Source organism: Elaeis guineensis, chromosome 2, assembly GCF_000442705.2.
Source record: "Elaeis guineensis isolate ETL-2024a chromosome 2, EG11, whole genome shotgun sequence".
Taxonomy (NCBI): domain Eukaryota; kingdom Viridiplantae; phylum Streptophyta; class Magnoliopsida; order Arecales; family Arecaceae; genus Elaeis; species Elaeis guineensis.
This window is the reverse complement of record NC_025994.2, coordinates 93,500,384-93,522,402: the sequence shown is the minus strand read 5'-3', so window position 1 is coordinate 93,522,402 and position 22,019 is coordinate 93,500,384. Positions and strand designations below refer to the sequence as shown.

The 22,019-nt window shown below is 38.1% G+C and overlaps 1 protein-coding gene across 1 annotated transcript; it reads left to right on the top strand.

Moving 5' to 3' along the window:
* The first annotated feature begins 16,637 nt into the window (after positions 1–16,637).
* Positions 16,638–21,887, top strand: LOC105050464 (uncharacterized). Its single transcript, XM_010930493.4, has 7 exons — positions 16,638–18,008; positions 18,679–18,797; positions 19,452–19,967; positions 20,207–20,483; positions 20,782–20,938; positions 21,062–21,161; positions 21,449–21,887. The coding sequence occupies exons 1-7, from the start codon at positions 16,947–16,949 to the stop codon at positions 21,564–21,566; spliced, it is 2,349 nt and encodes a 782-aa protein (XP_010928795.1). The 5' UTR covers positions 16,638–16,946; the 3' UTR covers positions 21,567–21,887.
* Positions 21,888–22,019: the final 132 nt, after the last annotated feature.

The window sequence follows — 22,019 nt, the reverse complement described above, 5'->3', positions numbered from 1 at the left end:
CTCTACCTATCTTCCCCGAAGGTCATGGCCGCCGGTGATCGGCCAATGACCGGAGAAAATTCAAGGGGCGGTCCCCTGTTTTTCCATTTTTTTCTAACTTCCCACTGGCCGAACCTCGCCGCCGGCCATCTCCGGCTCCATCGCCGTCGGTCGCCGCTGTCGGACCACCGGTCGTGCCGCCATAGCCCGCCGGACCACGGGCAACGTCCCTCTAGTCCTCCCCTGTTCCGGCCAAAGAAGGCCACGGGGGAAAAAGAAAAAGAAAAGAAAAGGAAAAAAAAAGAAAAAGAAAAGAAAAGGAAAAGAAAAAAGAAAAGAAAAGAAAATGCAAAATACAAAAATAATAAAATAAAAAAAAATAATAATAAGAAAAGAGAAAAATTTTCTCTTTTCCCTCTTTCTCCCTATTTCTCTCTCTCTATTGTCTCTCTCTAAAAAAGAAAAAGAAAAAGAAAAAGAAAAAAAAAAGAGAAAAGAAAAATATAATAATAAAAAAAATACATGTGAGAAAAAGTTTTTCTCATCTCTCTCTTAAGTCTTTCTCTCTCTAGAATTAGACTTTCTCTCTCTACCTTCTCTCTATATTTTCTCTCTCTAAATTTTTTTTCTTATTTTCTCTCTCTAGACTTTCTCTCTCATTATGGATTTCGTCTCCCTAGGGTCATTCTCTCTCTGATTGCATCACAGACCCTAGGATAAATTTAAGATGAAAATATGATGATCTGAGACTGCTCCGAAATTCGTGCAGTAGATCGGATTTCGATCTGATTTTTTTTCGAAATTGATAATATCGATAAATCCATATTAAGTCATCCTGATATAACCTCTGACGATCTCAATCATGATTGCCACTTTTAAAGGATACGAAGATTCTCTCTCCACTTTCTCTCTCTACTTTCTCTCTCATGACCGACTTTCTCTCTCTAAAAAAAATCTATGAATCCTGTATCGAGTCATGCCTTTATCTTTTAGAAGCTTATATTGACTCTAACAAGATCTGAAGTTGCTTTGATATCCGTGCTGTATGTCAACCTCATCTGATCGTATCAAAGATCTTTCAAATTTATTAAAGAACCCTATTGATTGATCTTGACTTTAATTCGATCTGTGCCTCACGATTTCTTGATCAAGTCACTTGAATCTGACCCTCAGATCAGAGATCCTGAATTTGCCCTGGTATCTGGATGGTTCGACACATCCGGACAACAGTCCTCTTTCCTTATGATTTAATCTTGTTATATTTATGGAATAGAATTTGATAATGATTTGATATTTTAAATAGGATTAGCTAATTCTTCTAACGAAGTCTAAAGATCTAAGATGAAAGAGGTAAGTAGTGTTTATTTTTACTGAATTTATCTGGTATATTATGAATTAAATAAATTTATGCATGCTTGCGATTGAAATTATTTATTGAAATAATTGCTGAAAATTATTTATGATGAAAGTTAATTGTAGAAAATTATTTATGATTGAAGTTATTTGTGGAGCAATTATTACGATGATATATGATCTCAAAGAATGTTATAATTGATTTGACTCGAATATCAATTAATTTTATTATTCTTGAAAATAATATATGAATTGGAAGACAATATGAAATTGACAACCTGACTGTGTTGAGGACCCCGCCAATGGGGGCATATACGTTGGCAATTGACTGTCCTGAGGATTTATGTCGCCAGTAAGACCAGCGACATGTCGCCAGATAGACCAGCGACAAAACCGCCAGTTAGACCAGCGGTTCCAAAGGACTTGGCTGCCAGATGATTCGCAGCCCACCGCAAGCAGATACGCGGTATTATGACCCTGCCACAGGGATAATGTGGTCATAGTCATGGTTGGTAAGAAGAATTTAAGAAATTGATGAATTTAAGAAGAAAAGTATAATTAGAAATTATGATGAATTGACTTTTATATATGATTGACAGTATGAATATGATTTCATGAAATTACATATTGATTTGTTATGCATAGTATTATTTGCCTGATTATTCAGTTAAAGGTATACACTGCTTACTGGGCTATTTAGCTCATGATAAGTTTTATGTTTTTCTTACAGATCCAGAAAATTAGCATGATGCGAGATTTCGGTTGGGAGAGCGATTAGAGATGGAGTTAACTCATTGATTTAGGATTTTTCTCAGAATTGATTCAAGACCTTTAGTTTTGTTTTTAGTATTGACTTTGTCAGACAGTTACTTTCTTTTGAACACTTAGTTTTGATTTGTTATTTGAACTAAGGTTTGATTATTGAATAAAGAAAAAATTATTTAACTATTTGTGAAGATATCATGATGAGATGCCTTGCATGCTTATGGGAAAAGTATTCTATAAGTATGCGGCGGTTGCCATGACCCTCGATTCAAATCTCGGGTCGGGGGCGTGACAATTAATATGGTATCAGAGCATAAGTAGATGAATTATGAAACATAGAATCAGATATAGAATGGGTGTAAGTGGATAGACACCAGGGACATTATAGTGTAGATCTTTAATGATTGTAGTGGGAGAAATATTTAAAAATTTTGATTAAATATTGAGATTATGTATAAAAAGATCGCAAGAGATTATGACATATAGAATTTAAAATATGATGGATGATCTATTGATCATGATATGATTAGTTAGATCTTGATCGAAAGTAATCACAAAAGGATTGACATAAAATTTTATTATGCATTGTGGTTATTAATTTGATCATTGGTTATTCAAGTGAATCGTAAGTTCAAATTTGATGTGAAAATAATACTATGATATTACTTCTAGTTGAGAAGTTGACTATTATTGGCAAGATAAAGATTTGACGATAAAATGTTGTTCCAGAATGGGCTAAGAAATTTTTTTTTTTTATGGTGCTTGATTGGAATATTTATCGAAAGTGAACTTGGTATATGGATCATATATAAAATGGCATATTAGGATGAAGACGTATTTGGAGATATTGCAAAGAAGCCTATTTTTTTATTGATGAAATTGATTTTGAGGTTGTAGAATATTCATCGTACTAGAATCTTTAATCATCATCCTTAGATCTAGATAATGGATCTTATTATGTCTTTTGGAGACTATATGATGTGTATGAAATTTCAATTTAAAGATTTCGTATCTAAGTTGATCAAGAGAATTTCTGATATTATTGTTGAAGTTGTTAATGAAAAATTGATATCTTCAGATTAAGATAAAAGATCTGATTTATATTTATTTCAGACTAAGGGATCCATATGAATTTTATAATTTAGAAATTTTGGATTTAGGAATTGATATGGAGTTTCTTTGCTTTTGTTAACGAGGTCCTTAATTGAATCTACTATTAAATGGAGATTTGATTTTTTTGAAGCTTGTATGATTGTTATGAAAGGATATTTAATAGATATTGAAGATCCTGATGATAGAAATTTTAGAAAAAAAAAATATTAATGATTTGAAATTCATATATATTCAGATTATGTCCAAATTTGGTGGAGCATCGAAGGATTTTTCTCGTTGATTTGACTTATAAAGATTTTTGGTTTGAAAATTATCGAATTGAAGTGATATGAGAATTAAGATTTGATTCATATTGATTATAGTAAATCTATATGATGGTTTAAATATGATATTGGACTCAAGGGTTAATCAAGATTATTGTACACCAGTAAAAGTATGAATGAGAATCGAAAGTTAATCTTTGACTTCAATTGAAATTTAAAATTTTAGATCTTTTCTATTGATAAGATAAAGAAATAATTTGATCAAAATTTTTTTTGGTGAAGCTAAAAAATTTTGATTGTTAGATCAGAGTGCGCAGCGGAAGCATGGTAATCTGGACTACTTTGAGTAAGTCAAGAATGTTGATTCTTTGAGTCAAAGAATTATGATAAATGATATGGTTTGATACAAGAAATTTATTGATATTAGAAAGAATAATATTTTAAAATTTTGAATTATTTTAGATATCCTAATGTGATTTTTAAAAGTAGAGCTTCCATCTACTATGCTACAAAAATAATTAGCATCCTAATTCTAGGATGAGTGGATCTTTGATTTTAGATTTAGAATATTTAGAGATAATTTTTTTTTTATCCTAGAATTAAATTTTATAATTCTCTAATTACTAGGAAGAACTTGAGATTGTTTATCGAATGATGATTTTGATCTTAGATTATTATACTCAAATATTTATCTCCAGGGTATAATAAAATTTGAAGTTAGAATTCTTTTGATCATTATTATTTCTCTGACTGAATGAAAAAGATTGAGGTTATCTATTGATATTGACGATTGTTCTACAAAAGATGGATTAGAGTTATTTATAATTTAATTTGATAATGAATTGATTAATTAAGAGTTGTTAATGTTTAGATAAAGAAAATTGATATACTTACTTAGAATAGAGACATTGATTTTGATTATAAGAAAAATATAGTTTTGATTTAGATCAATTTTTGAGTTATTGATTTTTATTATGGAATGACTTAATGATAAAATTTGCTTCAAGAATTAGAATATTTAAAGAGTTTGAGGGTTTGAGTAAGAAAATTTCGATGACTAGAAATAGTGATATTGATTCAATCAACAATGGTGATATTGATCTTTATGAAATAACTTAATGATGAAGTTGTATCGAGAATTAAAATATCAAAAGCTCGAGAATGAGATTGAAATGATAAATCTTCAACCTTTGAAAGTACGAATAAGAGAAAATATTTTTGAATTTTGATTGGTTAGGATGTCATCATATGATTCATAAGAAGTATGTTTTTCCTATTTTATGATGGGTTGAAATTAAAAGTGGTTAATATTTTGAAAAAAAAAAAAGAATGATGATGATGAATGAAGTTCTTATGCAAGAATAGAGACATTGATCCTCTTCTATTCACAAGAGATAGATTTGATTTTAATTTGAGTCATGAGATATTGAACATTAATTTTTACAGGAAATGAGATCATAATTTTGAAATCTTGAAATATTGAAAATCTTTGAGATGTTGATCTTGATGAATAAGAAAATGAATGGTTCCGTATCAGATTGATATTAATGTATTGACTTTTTCCTTATGAAATGATTTAAGAATGAATTTGTATTAAGAATTAGAATTTTGAAATATTTGAGGATGAGATTCAAGTAAGAAACTATGAAGACTCAAGCAAAAAATATCTCCAGCTCTTCGAGACTACAGGTATGTAAATTTCGAGGACGAAATTTTTTTTAGGGGGGTAGAATGTGATAATCCAGCCCAACTGGGCTCAAAACCAGCTCACAAAGCCCACTAAGCCCATTAAACAAAAAAAGAAAAACAGAGCAGGAAGACTCCCGATCGGAGTCTTCCTCTTCTCCGATCAAGAATCGGAGTCCTAGGGCCATTGAAAGACCCTAGGACGAGCTCTATAAGAACCCTTCCCCTCTCCTCTATGGGTAGACCCTTCAGTCGCCGCCGATTGTCGGAGATTTTTCTCCGATTTTCTCATTTGAAGCCGCGGCCCCTCGACCTGTGCTCGCCATGATTTCTCGCCGGAAACCTCACCGAAGTCGAAGGTAAGCCCCGGCCCTCCTTCCTCTCTTCCTTCCTCTCCTTCCCATGGCCTCGTGCACCCTCGCCGGCCGTCGGGTTCGTCGAAAAATCCACAAAGAACCAAGATCATGTTTTGCTCTGTTCGGCCGAGCCATCTCCCTCCCTTTTTCCGGCCACCAGCGCCGCCGTCCATGGCGCCGCACCCCTAGGTTTGGACCCCCACCCCTCTACCTATCTTCCTCGAAGGTCATGGCCGCCGGTGATCGGCCAATGACCGGAGAAAATTCAAGGAAAGGGGCGGTCCCCTGTTTTTCCATTTTTTTCTAACTTCCCACTGGCCGAACCTCGCCGCCGGCCATCTCCGGCTCCATCGCCGTCGGTCGCCGCTGCCGGACCACCGGTCGTGCCGCCACAGCCCGCCGGACCACGGGCAACGTCCCTCTAGTCCTCCCCTGTTCCGGCCAAAGAAGGCCATGGGGGAAAAAGAAAAAGAAAAGAAAAGGAAAAAAAAAGAAAAAGAAAAGAAAAAGAAAAGAAAAAAAAAAGAAAAGAAAATGTAAAATACAAAAATAATAAAATAGAAAAAAAAATAATAATAAGAAAAGAGAAAAATTTCCTCTTTTCCCTCTTTCTCCCTATTTCTCTCTCTCTATTGTCTCTCTCTAAAAAAGAAAAAGAAAAAGAAAAAGAAAAAAAAAAGAGAAAAGAAAAATATAATAATAAAAAAAATACATGTGAGAAAAAGTTTTTCTCATCTCTCTCTTAAGTCTTTCTCTCTCTAGAATTAGACTTTCTCTCTCTACCTTCTCTCTATATTTTCTCTCTCTAGATTTTTTTTCTTATTTTCTCTCTCTAGACTTTCTCTCTCATTATGGATTTCGTCTCCCTAGGGTCATTCTCTCTCTGATTGCATCACAGACCCTAGGATAAATTTAAGATGAAAATATGATGATCTGAGACTGCTCCGAAATTCGTGCAGTAGATCGGATTTCGATCCAATTTTTTTTCGAAATTGATAATATCGATAAATCTATATTAAGTCATCCTGATATAACCTCTGACGATCTCAATCATGATTGCCACTTTTAAAGGATACGAAGATTCTCTCTCCACTTTCTCTCTCTACTTTCTCTCTCATGACCGACTTTCTCTCTCTAAAAAAAATCTATGAATCCTGTATCGAGTCATGCCTTTATCTTTTAGAAGCTTATATTGACTCTAACAAGATCTGAAGTTGCTTTGATATCCGTGCTGTATGTCAACCTCATCTGATCGTATCAAAGATCTTTCAAATTTATTAAAGAACCCTATTGATTGATCTTGACTTTAATTCGATCTGTGCCTCACGATTTCTTGATCAAGTCACTTGAATCTGACCCTCAGATCAGAGATCCTGAATTTGCCCTGGTATCTGGATGGTTCGACACATCCGGACAACAGTCCTCTTTCCTTATGATTTAATCTTGTTATATTTATGGAATAGAATTTGATAATAATTTGATATTTTAAATAGGATTAGCTGATTCTTCTAACGAAGTCTAAAGATCTAAGATGAAAGAGGTAAGTAGTGTTTACTTTTACTGAATTTATCTGGTATATTATGAATTAAATAAATTTATGCATGCTTGCGATTGAAATTATTTATTGAAATAATTGCTGAAAATTATTTATGATGAAAGTTAATTGTAGAAAATTATTTATGATTGAAGTTATTTGTGGAGCAATTATTACGATGATATATGATCTCAAAGAATGTTATAATTGATTTGACTCGAATATCAATTAATTTTATTATTCTTGAAAATAATATATGAATTGGAAGACAATATGAAATTGACAACCTGACTGTGTTGAGGACCCTGCCAATGGGGGCATATACGTTGGCAATTGACTGTCCTGAGGATTTATGTCGCCAGTAAGACCAGATAGACCAGCGACAAAACCGCCAGTTAGACCAGCGGTTCCAAAGGACTTGGCTGCCAGATGATTCGCAGCCCACCGCAAGCAGATACGCGGTATTATGACCCTGCCACAGGGATAATGTGGTCATAGTCATGGTTGGTAAGAAGAATTTAAGAAATTGATGAATTTAAGAAGAAAAGTATAATTAGAAATTATGATGAATTGACTTTTATATATGATTGACAGTATGAATATGATTTCATGAAATTATATATTGATTTGTTATGCATAGTATTATTTGCCTGATTATTCAGTTAAAGGTATACACTGCTTACTGGGCTATTTAGCTCATGATAAGTTTTATGTTTTTCTTACAGATCCAGAAAATTAGCATGATGCGGGATTTCGGTTGGGAGAGCGATTAGAGATGGAGTTAACTCATTGATTTAGGATTTTTCTCAGAATTGATTCAAGACCTTTAGTTTTGTTTTTAGTATTGACTTTGTCAGACAGTTACTTTCTTTTGAACACTTAGTTTTGATTTGTTATTTGAACCAAGGTTTGATTATTGAATAAAAAAAATTTATTTAACTGTTTGTGAAGATATCATGATGAGATGCCTTGCATGCTTATGGGAAAAGTATTCTATAAGTATGCGGCGGTTGCCATGACCCTCGATTCAAATCTCGGATCGGGGGCGTGACATTACTGCCAGCTAAGATATCAATTATCTCGATCATGCGTGGCACTATGATTCAGGTCGGCAAATTATCGACCTCAATATTCAATCATCAAACAAAAATACTATCAGCACTCTGAGATCGGTAATTCTCTGATCTCATATGATGACGCCATGTGATTGAAGATCGGTTTAGTGCACCAACAATAATATTAATATATATATTAGTATTATATTAATATAATAAATTATTATGATCTAATATTATATTAATATATTATTAGTATAATATAATATTATTGTTTATATAAAATTTGTGAGCAAAAATATATAGTTTTATATTTATTAAAGATATAATACTTATTTTATATAATTTTTTAAAGAAAGTAAATGCTCAATCAGACGTAAGTCATTCTGAAATAAATTATTTTCTTATAATCTATCAATTATGCCAAATCATATTTTTGGAAAGTAACTTTTCATCGAGTTACTCTCTAGAAAGTTGATTTTGTATGGTTTGTGAATACATTTATCCTTAAAAAGGACTCTGGACAACTCTGTTGGTTTTTGACCCATCATGCCATTTATTTGCTTTGGAGCTCTATGTATGGAGTACGATGCTTCTTGGTTAAATCAAAATTATAATATTTTTTTTTTATGTGATGTGAAATATTACAATAAATTATCATAAAAATGAATGACATAATAACTACAAACGAATTTTCATAGATAGACGCTGTTTTGTCCATGACAAAAGAGCCCTCCATGAACTTTGTTAAATTTTGATGACAAAAGAGACCACCCTGAAATTTATTAAATGCTGACTACAAAAGCCTGCACCAAAGAATTTTTGTTTCAAATAAAAATCTGAATGCATGGTGTATTAATTAACATGAAAACCAGTATTCAAGATGGAGCTTAGTTGCCACCATCTACTAAATTTTTTTGATGTCGTTTGCAGTATTCTGGGCACCCATGCTAGTTTTCTGGACAAAACTGGACGGTATAGGTCATTTACTACCTTTTGATGGTTTGGAAATTTTTGCCTGGGGAACCCATCTTCGTTCAAGAGGAAATCATCAAAGCATGTATGTTTGCCGAAACCAAAGAATTAACAGGGTGCAAGCTATTTGCAGTTCTCTTGTATCCTCTTGCTAAAACCACAGCATCAAATTGAGAAGAAAGGAAGATTGCAACGATCATCTTCGAAAGAATAAAAGATGTAGAACTGTTTGAAGCTTCATTTGACGAGGTAATCGACCATTTGAAGAGGCGATTTAGACAAACTCAGCTACAGCAAGGTCTGAGGGGATCCTCCCACAAACTCTACCTCCTTCTACCTATTACTCTTTGGTGGCTATGTTTGTTTGAGTGGGTTCACTCTACTGCTATCCCCCCTTCACATCTATGTATTACATAATTAAGGTGACAATGAAAGTTTGTAGTGGACGATGTTTGGTTGGTCGGCATTTGTTCTGCTAAAATCTCTTTAGATTAGTAAAGTAGAAGCATGCTTTCCAGAAAAAGACAAAGTAATATTCTTTCAGAATTCGAGTATCGATGTTCTGAAATTACTTCCAGTAGATATTCTTTCAGTTTCGTGATATCCACATCCCTTGTGAAGGCCATTACCACTACGGCTGCCATGAAGCCGAGGATGATGACAACATCCAATATAATTATGAGCATGGTCACAAAAGGAAGCCCTCCCTCCCATTGTTCACATCGATAGAAATCTTGAAGCAGAAGTACGGGCAGGCAAGGCAATCACGGGGGAAACATGGGTCCAATCTTAGTTGTTCGATGTCTTTGGCGAGGAAGCCAACCTAAGGTGAAAAAGTTCCGGAAGGTCATCATGGACAAGCTCCAAAAGGGGTACAGTGGCGAAGGTGGTGGGTTCAGGGGCATGGTTGGGAACCTGGAACTGCAGTTTCTGAAGCATAAGCTGGAGGAGAATGATGAGGACTACGTGAAGCCGGCGATGAAGACCGAGGTCAATAGCACTTGAGAAGTTCGTGAAAGAGCAAATTAACAAGCAGGGTCTTCCTGATTACGGGATTCTGATCAGCGGTTGCCAGATGGACCAGACATCAGCGCATGCAAGTAGCCCAGATGGAGCTTTCAGCAATGCCATTCAGACAATTCTTGCAGAGACTGATGGTGAGATTTAGAATCAGCAGCTTGTACTGCAGCGATGATCATGTTGGTGCTCTCTGTCCCTCGTCTTTGCAAGAAAAGTACGGACTGTTTTGCATGGTATGGTTTGTTGAGAAAGAAATTTATACAGAAAAAGCTCTGAAATTGGTATCTGAATTGGAGTACATGATTACAAGTTTTGGTGTGGGGAGTGTATAGTGTCTCTGTCCTATGCTTTGTTGACTTAGGGCAAATTACCAAAACAACCCCTCCATGTATGGTGAGTTTCATTGGTGTCACACCCCGAACCCAACACCCGGGTCGGATACGTGATGGCCGCACACTCCCTAGAACAAGCCCTAAAGAATATGCAAGGCCAAATTAAATCACTACAATCTTAACATCCATACCATTAATTTCAATAATAATTCGTAAAATCTTGCATAATTACAAATTAAATTTCTTCAATTTTCTGATCAGATACTATGACACTCTATTTATCCTTCTGCTTATCCGTAAATCCAGATCATAGCCAATCATAAGCATCCTGTAACTCTGAGAAGAAAAAGAAAGATGAAGGGGTGTGAGCTTTACAGCCCAGTAAGAATTCCCATATCACACTGATATAATAATATAATCTAAAAATAAAGATAAACAATAAAACATAAATCCGATGTTCAATGTCCAGAATAATACAAATATCCATAAATTTTCTGTATTGTTAAAATAGATGCATCATCATATGTTAACAGGTGAAACACTTTTGTTCAACAATTGTTTCATGTCTTATCTTTCATTTCTCCTTTTATAATCACATGATTTTTAACATTTTCTTTCTGGTTCTGGACTATCCAATTTTATACCTCAGTCATCATCCGGATCGAATCCATTTAAAAAGTCTTTCAAGACTGTCTCAGAATGAGCTCCTGACCGGCTGTCCCACGTACGAAAGCCCGTGAGAGGCTATCCCAGGCATAAGCTCCTGGCGGGCTGTCCCAGGCATGAGCTCCTGGCCGGCTGATCCACCTGTAAGCCAGTGAGGGCTGTCCCAGGCATAAGCTCCTGGCGGGCTGTTCCCTATGACAAGGCTAGTCCATACCATACATCTCTTTCTTTTTCATTTAATCATTATGTGTTGATTTCATCTAGGGATGGCAAAATTAACCCGACCCGATGGGTATACACCCTATCCGAACCCGGTCAAACCCGAAAAATAGGGTTTGACTGGGTTTGGGTTCGGGTTTGGGTAAAATCCGAAAACTATAGTACGGGTATGGATAGGGTATGGGTAGTGCTATTTTCTACCCGAACCCGATCCGAACCTATGGATATGGATAATATCCGAACCCATATCCGAATATATATATATATATATATATATATATATATATATACATATCCGAATATATATATACATATACATATACATATATACATATCCGAATATATATACATATACATATACATATACATATATAATATATATATATATATATATATATATATATACACACACATATATACATACACACACATATACACACACATATATATGATCTCTCTCTCTTTCTCTCTCTCTCTCTCTATATATATATAATTATATATATGTATGTATGTATATGTATGCATGCATATATGTATGCATGTATGTATGTGTGTGTGTGTTAGAAGTGTGTATGTGCGTATGTATGTATGTATATATATATAATTGGTAATTCTATTTTTGATTGATAATATGTATAAAATTATTTTACTTTTTTTTTTTGTATAGAATGGATGGGTATGGGTTGGGTATGGGGTGGGTATGGATTGGGTATGGGGAAATGGGTTACCCACGGGTATCCCCGAACCCGTTGGGTATGGGGATGGGTATCTCTTTTCTTACCCGATTGGGTATCGGGTAGGGTTTGGGTATAGGGTATTAAGTTCGGGTTTGAGGATGGGTAGTATACTACCCGATCCAAACCCTACCCATTGCCATCCCTAATTTCATCAAATCCATTCTGTCTTGCATTATGATCAATTCAGATATGTCATATCCATATAATCATGCCATCAATATCTGATACATATATATTGACATAACATACTCATGCTCAAAATCAAATAACAGTATCTCAGGTATAATAAATTCATCGGTCTCAAATCCGACGATACAAAATCAACGATGCAAGACCAACAGTAAAATAGCATATATATAATAGTGATCATGTACAGAGATTCTTACCTTTACCAGTGACTGATCCAAGCACAGAAATCAATGTTCTTTGATTTATGAATTTCTTTAACAAAATATTCTACTCGATATCATTTGCAGACAATCATCTCTTCGTAACCCTGATCAAATATAAAGATCATATATGGAGAAAATTACCGATAATCGATCCTAATAATATAGATCGAGGATCTCTCTTAGGATTAACCAAAATTAGGACTTGTCTATGTATCTGGATCCTCCACTGATCCATAAGACTTTTAGAGAGAGAAAATTCATGAAGAGAGAGAAAATTCTAGAGAGAGAAAATAGAGAGAGAAAGTGAAGAGAGAAACCTTCGTATCCTTTCGATGAGGCACTCATGATCGAGATCATCAGAGGTCCTATCAGGATGACTCAATATGAATCAAGTGTTACAATTTTGAATAGAATCGGACTGGGATCAGATCTACCGCACGAATTTCGGAGCAATCTCAGATCATCTTATTTTCATCTCAATTTTATCCTAGGATTCATGATGCAATCAGAGAGGAAGAAATGATCCTAGAGAGATAAAATCCGTAAAGAGAGAGAAAAGTCTAGAGAGAGAATCTAGAGAGAGAAAATATAGAGAGAGAAGGTAGAGAGAGAAGAGAGAGAAAATTTTTCTCTCTTCTTCTTCTTTTTATTTTATTTTATTTTATTTTTATTTTTATTTTTCTCTTTCTCTTTTTCTTTTTTCTTTTCTTTTTCTTTTTCCTTTTTCTTTTCTTTTCTTTTCTTCTTCTTCTTCTTCCTTCTTTTCTTCCCACGGCCTCCCTTGGCTGAAACAGGGGAGGACCGTGAGGTCCCCCCCTCGGTGGCTCGGGCTCCGGCGACTTGGCCGGAGATCCGGCAACGACGGCGATAGGGTTCGGCCGGCAGCGAAGAGGAGAATGGCGGCAAAAATAAGAAAAAATTCAGAAAACAGAGGATCCGTCCTCTTTCTTCATGATTTCTGGCCATTGGCCGATCGCCGGCGGTCGAGAACTCTCGAGGAAGAGAGATAGAGGGATGGTGGTGCTGTCCTAGGGATAAGATGCCGCAAACGGCGGTGCCGACGGTCGGAAAAAAGGAGGAAAGGACTCGACCGAACAGGGAAAAACAGAGTCTTATCTTTTTCATGAGTTTTTCCGACGATCCCGACGGCCGGCAAGGGTGTACAAGCCACGGAAAGAAGGGGAAGGAAGAGGGAAAAGAGGAGAAGGGCTTACCTCCGACTCCAGTGAGGCCTCCGGTGAGTATTTGAGATGAACACGATGAGGACATCCGCGGCTTCAACGGAAAAATTTTAGAAAAAAAAAAAAAAAGGAAAATCCGGTGCTCGTCGTGACCAATCTTAGAGAGAAGGAAAGGAGGTTTTTATAGGGTGGAGGGGAGGTCGAATCCCGCTTAGATTCAGCTTCTCTTCCGATGTATTTGAGCAGAAGAAGACTCCCAGCGTGACTCTTCTTCGCTGCCTCCCCTGTTTTTTTTTTTTAAATCTGGATTATTACAATTTGTCCCTTCTTGTTGAAAAATTATCAATTAGCTCCCTCATCGGTATAGGTATAGACCTCTTTGTAATATCTTTCTCAACGGGATATTTGTTGGATTTTATGCCGCCAAGCAAATGCTAGCAGAGCACCATTACATCTTGGGCTGGAGCGTCAACAAATCCAATTCCTCATCCGGTGATAGCCTCGTCACTTCCGATCTCCCCAATCTCAAGCTATCTTAGCCCAAATCTAGCTCGAAACCGAAAGCCCTTGCATTGGGCATCCCAATATCAAGCTATCTTCACTACCACGACCGTTCTATTGATGGTTCTTCACTATTGTCGCCAGAGAAGGAAGAGGATAATAGAAGAAAATGGGCTGAGACAAGGAGCCCATGGAGGACAGGGAATTGGAGTATTGGCCACACCGGATCGAGCATCGGAAGATCCTTGCCATCATAGAGGGCTTCTTAGATCGGATCCTGATTAACTCTAGCAACAACAGGAGAGTCTACAAAGGGTTCTGGGCTAGTCCTGAGGTTGCCATGCAGGTCTTCTTCCATAGCAAAGCCAACGAAGCCTGATAATTCATAGCGGAGGTTTGTAGCCTCGGTTGTCTCAAGCATTGCAACCTCCTCGGCCTCCACTGTTGTTGTCACACTCATCGTGATGTCGCCACAACGACAGCAAAGTCATCATGACCCCAATGTATGATATATATATATATATATATACATATATGTATATATATATATACATATATGTATATATATATATACATATATGTATATATATATATATATATATATATATATGTATGTATGTATGTATGTGTATATATACATACATATGTATGTATATATACACATACATACATACATACATACATACATACATATATATATATACACACACACACACACACACACATACATATATATATATATATACACACACACACACACACATACATATACATACATACATACATACATACATACATACATACATACATACATATAATATAAGAGCTTGGACATAAATTGATGGTTGCTGCGATCCCATAAGTGGGGAAGGAACGTCGACCACCATTTGGTGGTGAGACATAACTGGAGGAGAGATCTTGATTGGGTTGGATAGATGACGTGGTTGAGGTCAGAGGTGGAGGCAAGGGAGGGGATACTAATGGCGGTGAAGCAAGAGGTGAAGGCATTGATGAGTAAGGGCTGGAGCTCCACTACCGCAGCAGTCACTATGTTGTCATGTGGGAGTCACCCATCTAATTAAAATTCTTCACATGCGACTCCTTGATCAAGCCCTCCATCCACTCGTTTGAAATGGGCCATGGTTGACGGTGGTAATGGCATCAAACGGAGCTAATTAAGATGGGGTAATTTTTAATCCTTAAGTTATTAAGGCCATTTTAGTGTAAAGTTTGTCATGTGACTATATGATCATATTGCATCACTTTATGAACTTAAGAGAACTAATTAAAACTCATCTAAATAAAAGCTCTACATATAATCGTGTTCGAAGCACCATATAGCAACATAAAGCTTTTGAAGTTCCCCAAATGGTCCAAAGAATCCAAAGAGCCATTATATTGCTTAAACTCTAGCATCTTATATTTAGAAGGCAAGGGCTCTCACATAAGCTCCATCACGAAACATGGTTGATAGTGAGCCCCAAGTTGTGAGGTGCTCTAGCTGCACCTCTCCTCGGATTCTACATCATAGTGCCCAGCTTTTGGTCCATCTCCTCGATTCATTGATCGAGGTTGATCCTCCATGTAGAATTCCTAGTAGTTTGGCCCGACAAAAATTGTCCAAGGCTAGAAATTGATTTTAAAAGGATTTCAGCCGGAATGTTCTGTCAAGTCCTTTGTAGATTCCTGGACCGATTGTTGTTTTGCACAAGTTCATCCAGCTTGGCCAATAGATGGACTTGATGGTCGTTTATCCATATTAGGTTGTGCAATATCATAGTCAAAATTTGTATCTGCTGAATGAATAGGTTAAACTGCTCAGCGAATACTTTAGCTGCAAGTTGAGTGGTTGTTGCTGTGGGCTAAGGATCTAGACCATAAGGCTTAGGGATTCTGGCTGGTTCTGCACTGTTTGTCAAGCATGATTGATCTAATTATTTCTTTTAGGCTTCATCTTTTCGAATTTTTGCTTTTATTTTTTTTATAGATGGCGCAAATCTATTACTACCAAAAATTTGATCCGGTGGTTAGAAGTTTTTTGACTGATCACCACTCTAAGGAGATGGCGATCCATGGTGGGTCGCTCTGCAAATAAGGAAAGAGAAAGCTTATTAAAGTGGCTAGGGTCAGACCCTTCAGTGCTTAATTGAGATAGTGCTCAGAGGAATAGTAGAAGGAAAGAGAGAGGAAAACCAAAGAAGCAGGAAGTAAAGGGCATATATTTCTGTTTTATCAGGAAAAAGTATATATTTTTATGTGTCTCCTCTGTGTACAAGGTACTTGGACTTTTTCTATAGATCAAGAGGTTTTTATCCTACAGGATTTGGGTTTCGGAGTCTTTGGCTTAATGGAAAGCTATTGGGGTCTTTCTTATTGGAATCGATAATTAAAATTTAAATAAAATTGTCTCTCTGTTATGCCACGTGCCGTCTTGTCACTGGCTGATTCGTTTTGGCCATATCCGTAAAACCAATCAAATTTCCAGGCGAATCCTCAAGGATTCCGTTGGACCGCACCTTCCTAAAATTAGCCCCCTCCCTTCTTCCCTCCGTTTCCAAACTGCAACGGCTCCACCCCTCTCACTGCCTCGGAACCGGCCATCCCTTAGAATAGCAAATCAGATAATTCTTGGCCACTCGCCAGCTCCTCCTAGATATTTCAACCTCCCATCTCTTCCCTTCTTTCCACGCTCCTTTTCCTCGCCAATGCCCCCCTCGGTGGGCATTCTAAGTTAGATAATTTTTGGCTACTCGCCACCTCCTCCTAGATATTTCAACCTCCCGTCTCCTCCCTTCTTTCAACGCTTCTTTTCCCTGCCAATGGCGTCCTCGGTGGCCAGAATGCCCACCGACGACTGGCGCGACCCCAACCGGGTCGCTGCCGGCGTCTTCGCCGCCCACGCCCACCACCCCTTCGGCAAGACCCGCAACAAAGTCCTCCTCCGCGACCGTGACCGCGTGGGCGTTACTTCCCCCCCGTCTTCCTCCTCCACCCCTATGGCTGTTGGTGGCACGGACGCCGTAATCCGGAGAAAGACCGAGCCGTCCTCCGGCGGCGGCGAGGACGCCGTCTTCCTGGCCACCCAGAACCGTCAGTCCCAGATACTGAACCGGTGGGCGGCCCGCCAGGCCAGGGAGATGATCACCACCATCGAACGCCAGGCCCACGAGGCCGAGATCTCTGCCCTCACCACCACCACACAGCCAGTCTCTGCCCGCGCTGCCTCCTTCCTCCACGACTCCTCCCCCGCCCTCTCCGACGACTCCGCCGCCAGCGGCCCCGCCGCCGACGGCTGCGGCGCTGCCAGCGCCAACGATTGCAGCAGCATCGACCTCTCGCCGAACGTGCGGGCATCGTCGCTGATCCAGATGTGGAAGGAGCTCGAGGTCGAAGCCGGCATGGCCCCCAGCAACCGCACCACCAGCGCTGGCGGCAACTCGGGGTTCCCCGCCGCCGCCGCCTCCATGGTCGAGGAACCCTCCGGCGGCTCCGACGTCTGCGATGATTTGGAGGCGTATGGGGACTGGGACTCGGATATCGTCACGCCGACGGCGCATTCGTCGATGAGCGAGAGCGAGCGGGGCCGGGTCGGGAGCATCGTGAAGATGCTGAGCTCGGCGAACGCGACGCGGAGCTCGACGGCGACGTCATGGAGCGAGGAGGTAGAGCCGTTGAGCCGGGAGAGTTCGGGTGTCTCTGATCATGGGGAGAGCCAGAGTCTCCGTACCACGCGGTCCTTCGGTGTGGGTCTCCGTCGCGTGAGAGGGCGGCGGGAGATGGAGGATTTGCTCGCAAAGCTAGAGAAGGAGCGGCGGAGGGAGCTCGCTGAAATGGCCGAGCGTCAGCCCGTGTCCCGGTTCTCGTATCGTGGCCGGCTTCAAGTGAGTTGCAGTACCCCATCGTCAAATAGATTCTCTCTCTCTCTCTGGCACGACAAGATTTTTTAATAGATATGTTCTTATGTCATCTTCACGTAGACAAGTAGTCAATTGAAGTACCTCGCGATACATCTTATGTTTTTCCCCAGTCTTGCATGAAAATTTAATGTTGAGCCAAACGTATATACTCGTTTGAATTCTCATTTCATCATTGAAGAAGAAAAGATTCCCGTAGAATTGATGGTACTCTTTGTTACTAGTGGGAGGCTTTCTATATTAAATTGATAAGTTGGGAATTTTAGATTTTATTATGAACATCATGAAATGGATTCTCTGATTCTCAATCATGCCAAACATAGATAATTATTTCATATTTTTCCCCGTCATGCTTTTGGAACAGTAATAACTGTTTCTCATTTCATATAAATAGTTCAAAGAATTCGGACGAAAAATGGATAAATTACCAAAAATATGCACTAATGCAAGACATTATCCAAAATGGTTTTTTGTCAATATTGGAAATTTTGTTGTATGAATTAACTACAATGGGTGCTCAAATTAGAAGTAATGCATTTCATGGTTCATAACCATACACCACATGGACACTATTCTTGGTGGGGCTTTTTATCGATCAACTTGCACTATAGCTGATATGGATATGCATTTTCTCCAGTCAATGCTGAGGCTAAGGGCCCTGCAACGAGAAGTGGCAGTCAAAAACCAACAACGGACTGTGACAGCAACTATAGAATTGGATCGATTGCAAACTGGGTCTACAATCTCATTCCTCAGGTACTACCATGTGCCACTTGGTACAATGATAAGTTTGCTTTGTTTATCGATTTGCAAGTCAAATAGTATTGCTTGGTATGAATGAAGCTGTAATTCTGGATAGCACTTAAATGCCAAATCTTTCTATTGAGAACTTCTATATTATGACAATATGCTACTTATACAAAACAATTTTATTTCCTATCTATATTATGTCTTGGCTCTAAATTGTAATATTTTATGCAGTAATTGCCTCCTTACTAGTGAACCAGTCTTCATCGTTGTTTTACTTTACTTTGTATCAGTTGTAAAATACCAGGGTCTGATAGCTCTTGTTCTGTTCTCCTTTCTCTTCAGCTGCTGTGCTCTGTAAATTTGACACTTTGAATAAAGGCTGGGTGGTCTTCAAGCCTCCCTTGTTCCTCAAAAAAAAAAATTGCCTCCTTACTAGTGGAAAATATACATAGATTAACAAAATAGGATTCTCTTGTTGTGTTATGGGGAAATGTCTGTGAAGAGATGCATGGCACTATATATTTCTTTATTATGTGCATTTATATTGATTATTTTTGAATAGTTTAATCGAGAAAATGATGAATTCATAATTATTTCAAAAGCTGGTCTTGATTTGGCTGGCTATGATAATAATCTGATGTCCTTCTTGACCAACATCAGGCAGAGATTTAGCAACGGTGGGCAACATGATTGTAGTGGAGTGCCACATTTGGAAAACTCAAGCCATGCACATATTCAGTTCCCTACTGATACTCGTGGTTCAGATTATTCCAATTTTGCTGATCAGCGTACTGGTGATAGCAATCAATATCAGGTAGTTGTCTTTCCAAGAGATTCAGAAAGCTCACCAGCTGAACTCAATTCACCTCATTCTAGAAGCGATGATCTACAAGAAGGAAGCCATACTCTGGACAGTTCTTGGGATGACAGAAGTTTGTGGGTGAGCAATCTTGATTGGCAAAGGCCTCTGGATTCTTCACCCTCACATGATTCACAAGGTGACATCATAACAGAGGAAGTGGAATCTTATACCCACCAAAATGTCAACAGCGATCCTTTGCAGATAACTGGTTCTCCCAATTCATGGAGAGGATGGGGAGTCAGCAGACGAGCAGGATATTGCGACTTGGTTCGAAAATTTTCAGACAATGAGGAAATTCGTGATCTTCTAGAGAGGTAGGTGTGGTTGATTTCTGAGCAGATTAAAACTGTTAAAATTTAGGTTATTGCAGATTTAGTTTTCTACAACTTAGTAGTCAGCATTGATGAGCAGGCTGAATGGCAATGTGCGTTTTGAATATGCGATGTTACCTTGCACCGGCCGGCTTTGTAGCTCCAGAACTGTAATTTAATAACTCTCTTCTTAGTCCCCTTCCCCGTACTGAAATAAAATCTCTCCTCTATTTTGTGTGCAGAAGGAGAGTTTCCACTTCACTTGCGAGTGACTTCTGTGATAAAATGAACCACCTGATCTTGTCATTCTTACAAAGACAAGGTCACCAATCATTTGATGATAATTTTGCAGAAGATTATGAAGAACAAACTTTCTGGAGACAAAATGATGAGTTCCAAAATGCTGATCAAGTTGCATCTGCATCATCATCATTGATACCCGTACCCTATCAGACACTAAACCATCCAGAGAGTTGGCAGCACACTACATTCAGACATCATTCATCTCAGAACTTCCCAGTAAGTTATATAACATTTCCTTAATGAAAAATCATATGTATATAAAACTACATACAAATGTATATACATAAATACATGTGCATATCTGCCTATATATGTACCTATACATGTATACATCCATGCAACATATGCATACTTCTCTTTGAGTTTCAGTTTTTTTATACACGGATCAGATTCAGAGGCAACCCTAGATAGGAATACTTAGTGAATGAGGATATAAAGCTGACCCAAAGAGTTGTGAAAAGGGTAGATGATTATGATTATGATGTTTGCTGACTAACTGTTACTAATATGACAGGAATCAGGACCCATACATGACTTGAGGAGTGATATAGCAAAAATCCACCATGAAATCAGTGAACTGCGGAAGTTGGTAGAGAGTTGCATGGAGTGGCAGCAGGCAAATTTGCAGCACTCTATCAAACAAGTGGTTTCTGATGCAGTTCGTCAATCTGGTAAGTGCTTGCATTTCTTTTACCAGCTATCAAAGGATATGTTCTTTCCCAAGCAGGAAAAAAAAAGTTGTATCCATGATGTATGTGGTCACACGCAATTTATTAATTTCTTTGGAACAACAGTTGGTCTGGGGAGTGCCACAAAATTTTCAGGGCCAAAAACAGGAAGGAAAGACAGTTGCTGTGTCTGCTATGAAATGCAAGTTGACTCACTACTTTACAGGTATGTTGTTTCTTCCACACAAGGTCTCCATGAGAAATGAGTATTTGTGTATGATGGCTATTCCTTCTCCGAGATTTACACTATGCCCATTCCATGCCCATACGACATGTCCTCTCTCAAATTTCAGAAACAACCTATTCAAGGGGTTTGTTGCTAATAATCTTTAAATCTGGTCAAATGTGTTTATCCATGTTCAAATCTGTGAAGTGGGAACTACTGCATTGTGCTTCAAAGTCATCAGATTTACTGCAAGTCACTCTAACAGGGGTGCATGGTATTCTTTTCAGGTGTGGGCATATGTGTACCTGTTTCAAGTGTGCCCATGAGTTGCAATGGAGCAGTGGGAAATGTCCGATCTGCAGGTCTCCAATTGTGGATGTTGTTCGGGCATATCCTAATTTATAAACTGGACCTTGATGATGGCACCTGGCTTTGTAGTCCAATATTCTGGTTTTGGCATGGATTTTGGAAGGCTCACTAACTTTCATTAGCAAAATTTGCATAATCCTCTTGACAATAGCACCGGCCTGACTATTGTGTCAACTTTTGCCTGCAATTGAATCTTTAACATCAAAAGCTTTCTCACTTTCAAATGTACCATCTGTGATTTTGTTAATGAGGATATGGTTTCCTTTTCTTGTCTTCATTGGCGTTAATGAGGATGAAATACATCCTCTCCTGTTTTTGAGGAAATTCTGAAAATAAAATTTGACATAGCTTTCCACATGCTTGTGCTCCGAAAGTTGCCCTGGTTATAGTATGTATATTTGTTTGTATTAGCTTCTATGGTGGTGTCCTCGTGGAACTTCTAAAATGGTGCAATTCTGCCTATTCACCACCACTTAAAGTTATACTCAT

Coding starts and splice junctions, on each gene's coding strand:
- LOC105050464 (XM_010930493.4), top strand. CDS start 16,947: ATGGCGTCCTCGGTGGCCAGAATGCCCACCGACGACTGGCGCGACCCC. Junction 19,968..20,206: donor ATTCGTGATCTTCTAGAGAG/GTAGGTGTGGTT, acceptor TTTTGTGTGCAG/AAGGAGAGTTTCCACTTCAC. Junction 20,939..21,061: donor TGATGCAGTTCGTCAATCTG/GTAAGTGCTTGC, acceptor TTGGAACAACAG/TTGGTCTGGGGAGTGCCACA.